At 43.6% G+C, this 6,317-nt stretch overlaps 1 protein-coding gene across 5 annotated transcripts in view; it reads right to left on the bottom strand.

Moving 5' to 3' along the window:
* Nucleotides 1-2,568: 2,568 nt before the first annotated feature.
* Nucleotides 2,569-6,317, bottom strand: part of NECTIN1 (nectin cell adhesion molecule 1) — a 266,551-nt gene continuing 262,802 nt past the window's right edge. For 2 of the 5 annotated variants that reach the window (XM_060787774.2, XM_060787778.2), the window contains one exon: nucleotides 2,569-5,159. In XM_060787774.2, coding sequence (XP_060643757.2) covers nucleotides 4,938-5,159 — 222 coding nt within the window. In that variant the 3' untranslated portion in view covers nucleotides 2,569-4,937. The remainder of the gene's footprint in view (nucleotides 5,160-6,317) is intronic. The other 3 variants (XM_060787775.2, XM_060787780.2, XM_060787781.2) reach the window with 2 other exon arrangements.

The following is a 6,317-nucleotide window of genomic DNA, read 5'->3' as shown; positions in this document are numbered from 1 at the left end:
CACAGAGGCGTTTGGCAGGGATGAGAGACAGGGCCTTCTCAGTGATAGCCCCTCAGATGTGGAACTCTCTTCATGGTGAGATTAGATCAGCCTCACCCCTCTTGTCCTTTGGAAAGATGTCAAAAACCTGGCTGTGGGACCAAGCCTTTGGGACAGTGCAATAAGGCTATAATAGGAAACTCACTCTACTGACCACAACCAGCATGGTGTCTTGAGATGGTTTTAAATGCAGATATAACAAAGTTCCACCTTGTCTCCTGTGCTATGCTAATAATATAATATAATGTAATTTAATGTAATATATTGTATATACATATAATATTTATAGTATTTTCAATATAATGCTATATAATATTACTACTAATAATAATATATTATAATTATGTATTTATATTACATGTAATATTACTAATAATATTACAATATAATCATAGAGTTGGAAGAGACCTCATAGGCCATCCAGTCCAACACCATTCTGCCAAGAAGCAGGAAAATTGCATTCCAATCACCCCTGACAGACGGCCATCCAGCCTCTGTTTACAAGCTTCCAAAGAAGGAGCGTCTACCACACTCTGGGGCAGAGAGTTCCACTGCTGAACGGCTCTCACAGTCAGGAAGTTCTTCCTAATGTTCAGATGGAATCTCCTTTCTTGTAGTTTGAAGCCATTGTTCCACGTAATAGTCTCCAGGGCAGCAGAAAACAAGCTTGCTCCCTCCTCCTTATGACTTCCTCTCGCATATTTATACATCCTCTCCGCTTTCTCTTCTTCAGGCTAAACATGCCCAGCTCTTGAAGCCGCTCCTCATAGGGCTTGTTCTCCAGACCCTTGATCAATTTAGTCACTCTCCTCTGGACACATTCCAGCTTGTCAACATATCCCTTCAATTGTGGTGCCCAGAATTGGACACAATATTCCCGGTGTGGTCTAACCAAGGCAGAATAGAGGTGTAGCATTACTTCCCTTGGTCTAGACACTATGCTCCTATTGATGCAGGCCAAAATCCCATTGGCTTTTTTTTGCCACCGCATCACATTGTTGGCTCATGTTTAACTTGTTGTCCATGAGGACTCCAAGATCTTTTTCACACGTACTGCTCTCGAGCCAGGCATCGTCCCCCATTCTGTATCTTTGCATTTCACATGGTATAGCACAATATAGTAATATATAATGCTGATATTGTACTATGCTAATAATATAATGTATGTATATATATCTTGTAAGCTGCTCTGAGTCCCCTTCGGGGTGAGAAGGGCGGCATACAAACAAATCAATCAATAAATTTTAATGTTGTGTATATTTATAGTTATTTTATGTCCCGGCATGAAATGCTTGCTGTTTATATATTGTGCTCTGCTCTGAGTCCCCTCAGGAGTGAAAAGGGCGGTATATATATAAATAAATAAGTCTCTTTACTTACAACATACTTGCGACAGTGGAGTTTTTCTTGATCCCATGTCACCATGGCAGTTGTGGAAGAAACCCAGAAAGTGTCCCCGTCCCCCCGTCTCCCACCAACCCTGCTCAAGTGGAGCCAGGATTTGCACAAGAGTCGTGGCACTGCCACTCCAATCCCTTTCATGGCACCAAGAGCCCCAGTGCATGTACCCATTGGCTTCAATGTCTTCCCAAAATGTTGGTCTTCCTTTCTAGTGCAGTGATGTTATCCATGGGCAAGAGATGTGCAAGCAGTAGAACAACTCTCTAAAGCTAATAAAAATGCCTTGTGACCCTACTAACCAGAGGTGGGCAAAATGTTGGCCATGGCTAACCCAAAGATAATTTCCCAGAACCAAAAATAGCAGAAAATAATGGCAAAAGTAGCAAAATAGCTCTGTGTTAAATCCCTTAGAACACACATGTCAAGAACAAGGCTAATGGGCCGAATTTACTCCCCCATGTTATGGCTTTCAATGCAAAGACAATATTTTTACAGTGTTACATTTGTACAGTGTTACAATTATAAATGGAGTCCCCAGTAGCACAGTGGGTTAAACCGCTGAGCTGCTGAACTTGCGTACCAAAAGGTCACAGGTTCGAATCCGGGGAGCGGCATGAGCTCCTGCAGTTAGCCCCAGCTTCTGTCAACCTAGCAGTTTGAAAGCATGCAAATGTGAGTAGATCAATAGGTACTGCTCCGGCGGGAAGGTAACGGCACTCCATGCAGTCATGCTCATGGCCACATGACCTTGGAGGTGTCTACGGACAATGCCGGCTCTTCAGCTTAGAAAAGGAGATGAGCACCAACCCCCAGAGTCGGACATGAATTGACTTAATGTCAGGGGAAAACCTTTACCTTTACCTACACTTATAAACATACCTTTGAAGGTAACCATAAGACTGGCCCTCTGTGAATATGAGTTTGATACCCCTGCCTTATTGGGAAACTCAGTTCTGGATGGATGCTTCCACTGCTGTGGATACAAGGGATTTCCTCTGGCCTAAAGTGAAGAAAGAAAGGCCATCACTGTGGTCCATGGCCCTTGAGTTCCTCACTAAAGAAAGTCAAGGCTCATGTTCTCGGAGCAAAGGAGGCAAAGAGAGGAGACACAAAGAGCTCGACAAGGTGTTTGGAATGACTTCAATTCAGCTGGGATTTAATTCAGGGCCATATATTTAAAGTGCTAACATATGTTCATAAACATCTTTTCTCCTTCCCAAAAGGAACATTCCACGCTGTGGCCAACATAGCCTTCACTATGACCATGAATGTTGCCACCATCTTTGGGTGAGGAAGGGCTTGGCTCCCTTTTCGTTGCTTGAGGAGGGTCTCGGGGAAGAGAGGGGCGGTGACGGGGGGAAGCTGACAGCACCTTTTTTTTGTCTTGATATTGACATCGCCTCAGATGGCTTGCCCACATCCTGCCCTGGACAGGAAATGTTGTCACAGCATCAGGCAACCATGCTCTAAGCCTGGACTTGGCAGTGTTGGCAGGAAGTGCTGCCATCTTGCTCTTGGTTTCATGGTTGTTGGCTTCTTGTGGTTGTGTTTTTTGTCTTTAAGCTCGCAGGAAATGGCTGAGGTAGTGTGAAGATAGTTTAGCTTTGCGTGTCGATGCTGGGCTGACCAAGCTAAACCTTCGATAGGATGCGGGGAAATGGAGGGTGAGGGGAAACCCAACGTGAGGATCCAAAGTGCATGGAAATGTACACGGGGATCCAAAGTGCATTGAGCAATGTTAGCCTTCTCCAACCGAACATACAAAAATAAACTCTGACTCTAGGTTGAGACAGCTTCCATCACGCAGGTCTTCTCCATCCTGTGGATACTGAATCTTGAGATTAGGGATGAATGCCCATTGTGCCAATGTCCTTGTGGGTCATTGGCAGATGGCTACACCAAATAAGTTGGGAAGGGAGACTACAGACACATTTCTTTGCAAAGACGGATCCATTCCATGTGACTTCCTAGCTGTCCAAGATCAACCATGGTTCTCCAAGACTTGTCAACCATGGTTCTCCAAGACTTCTTGTCAACCATGTTGGTTCTCTAAGACTTCTCCTCTCTCCTTTTGCTCAGCACCCCTTCTCCTCATGCATACAGTCCTATATTGCACATGGACAAAGGAGTGTGGTGGAGATGAAGTTCCTTATCTATATAACAACCAGAGGTTGTAGGAACATGCATATGATCCCAACAGCTTCTGTACGTTCCATATAGAAACATGCCAGCCCAAAAAAGCTCATTGCGTTGATAACAGGAAACCAAAGTAAACCAAAAGAAAATAGAAAACAAAACAAAACTTCCAAGGTTCAGTCCTGTCTTGGCTTTCATCCTTCGTTAAGGGCAAGGAGGTTTCCTGAAAAGAAAAGAAAAACCTCCTTCTTTTACACCTGCCTGAGTTTTATTTCTGAATTCCAATTAAAGAAAAGTGCATAGCAAAACTGAGAGATTTTCCTTTGTTTTTCCCTGAACAAAAATAGAAAAGAATAAAAAATAAAGCCTATATCTATCTATATCCTTTCTCTTTCTAATTCCGGGCTTTTCATTTGTGGTCCCAGATTAAAGGAATGGTTTTTCATCAAACTCCTGTGTGCTACCATCTTACATTCTCTGTCCATATTCTCTGGATTCAATTCCCTCTGGAGTCAAACAAATGGGGATTGAAAAAAAAAAACTAGGGATGAAAAAGGGTCGAAGGTAAAGTCCTGAAGCCATTCTTCAGCATGGAGAAAATCACCAGAACTTCCTCTTTGACAATCTTTGCATGGTGTCCGGTTGCATTCCTCTAAACAGGGTTCTCATTTCCATGAATGGATGAAATGCATGCAGACTCAGGGCTCCAAAATCACAAGGGATGTACAGTGTTACGTACGGAAAAAGAGAGGAACAGGACATGTCCGTTTTGGTTGGGGTGTTCGCAAGTGGCATATAGGGCTCGCTTGATGTTCAGCCATAGTGCAAATTGTGAAAAATGGCGGAAAAGAGGATAAGTGAAGTCCGACACATTCCATCCAGTACGGGGGACGTAGTATATACGCAGAGATGCACAAAAGTGCAACGTCTTTTCGGTACGGGAAGGCTCAAAGTTCGAGAAGATGGTGGGACAAGATGAGGGATGAATGGGAGTTGTACAAGGGACAACAAAAGGATGTTTCTTAACAAACAAGGCAGAAGCCAATGGCACAATCCTAGGTATGTTTACTCAGAAGCAAATCCCATTGAGTTCAGTGAGCCATACCTCCTTGTAAATATATTTAGGACTGTAGCCATCTGATAATGGAAAGTACAAATGCACCAAAACGTCTCAACAACGGCATCAACAAAGTAAAAAAAAAAATTAAGGATGCAGGGATGAGGATCAAATAGGGTCCATACACACACATACACACACACACTAGACAAAAGTGAAGGGGTAAAAAGGCCTTGGCTGATATCTGAAAGTTGAAGCTGTGGGAAGGACGCTTTCCTCCTTTGCTTGGTGGCGTGTCCTCCTTTCAGACGTATTGCTCCTTGGGACAAATATAAGGAGCCCGGGAACCCGGAGGTGGGCAGCAGAAAGAAGTGCTGGTGTGGTTGGATGGATGGACACCTTCTGGGAGATACGACAAGGGACTATAGACATACGGTATTTTGGTCAGATACTGGTCTTCGCGGGAGTAGCGACAGGTCAGGTAATCACCCGCATCCGGTATCTCTGAGTGACAGTTTCTAAAGTTCTGGAAGGGAAAGACAGAAAGGAATCAGAAGCAATTGTTTGATACAGTCATCGATGGAGATGATACAACACACTTGGAGATCCCACGTTAAGCCTTGTTAAATTTTACACAACCATAATGAAATTTTGAAAGCATTCTATTCAATCTAATATGTCTATGACGCAGAAGAGCAACTTTTCTTCTCTCTAAGTTTCCCTGCATCATCAGGCACAACTGAGATACATAGTTCTTGTTGCTATTGACTTGTCCTTACGGCAACTCGGTGCGTATATATGCCTTCAAGTTGCCCGTTGACTTAGGGTGACACCATTTCATAGGATCTTCTAAGGCAGTGGTTCTCAACCTCTGAGTCCCCAGATGTTTTTGGCCTTCAACTCTCAGAAATCCTAACAGCTGGAAAACTGGCTGGGATTTCTGGGATGCACAGATTGACTCACAGGTTCTAACGCAAGGAATATTCATAGGTAGTTTTGCTAGTTCCTTCCTCTGAAATATGGCCTACAACATCTGCCATCCTTTGATGGCCTCCCATCCAAGAACTGGCCCTATTTAGTTTCCAAGTTCAAATGGGACTGATGCCTTTAGAGCAGTGGTTCTCAACCTGGGGTCCCCAGATGTTTTTGGCCTTCAACTCCCAGAAATCCTAACAGCTGGTAAACTGGCTGGGATTTCTGGGAGTTGTAGGCCAAAACACCTGGGGACCCACACATTGAGAACCACTGCTTTAGAGTATTTAAGACCTATAGGGTTTCTTCTGAGGAGGTTTGCCGTTGCCTTCCTTCAATGCTCAGGGAGTGGAAACCCCACTGGGTTTCCATCACTAGGTGGGAATTTCAACCCTAGTCTCCTGGAGTGCTAAGGCAACTCTCGTTTACAGCACTATACCACATTGGCTTTCAGTTATTTATTATTGTTGTTATACATGTTAAATTGACTCCAAATTATGGTAAACCAATCCTAGGGTTTTCCTGGCAGTATTTCTCCAGAATGGGTTTGCCATTGCCTTCCTTAAAGGTTAAGAGAGTGTGACTTGCCGAAGATGGGTTCCTGTGTCTAGCTGTGGAATTGAACCCTAGTTTCCAGAATTTTAGACCAACACTCAGTTTATGCTGGTTCCGTTAGCTATCAAATATAAAAAGATTAAGGAGAAAATATGAA

Source organism: Anolis sagrei, chromosome 7, assembly GCF_037176765.1.
Source record: "Anolis sagrei isolate rAnoSag1 chromosome 7, rAnoSag1.mat, whole genome shotgun sequence".
Taxonomy (NCBI): Eukaryota; Metazoa; Chordata; class Lepidosauria; order Squamata; family Dactyloidae; genus Anolis; species Anolis sagrei.
Note: the sequence above shows the minus strand (reverse complement) of the source record. Positions and strands in the feature narration are given on the sequence as shown.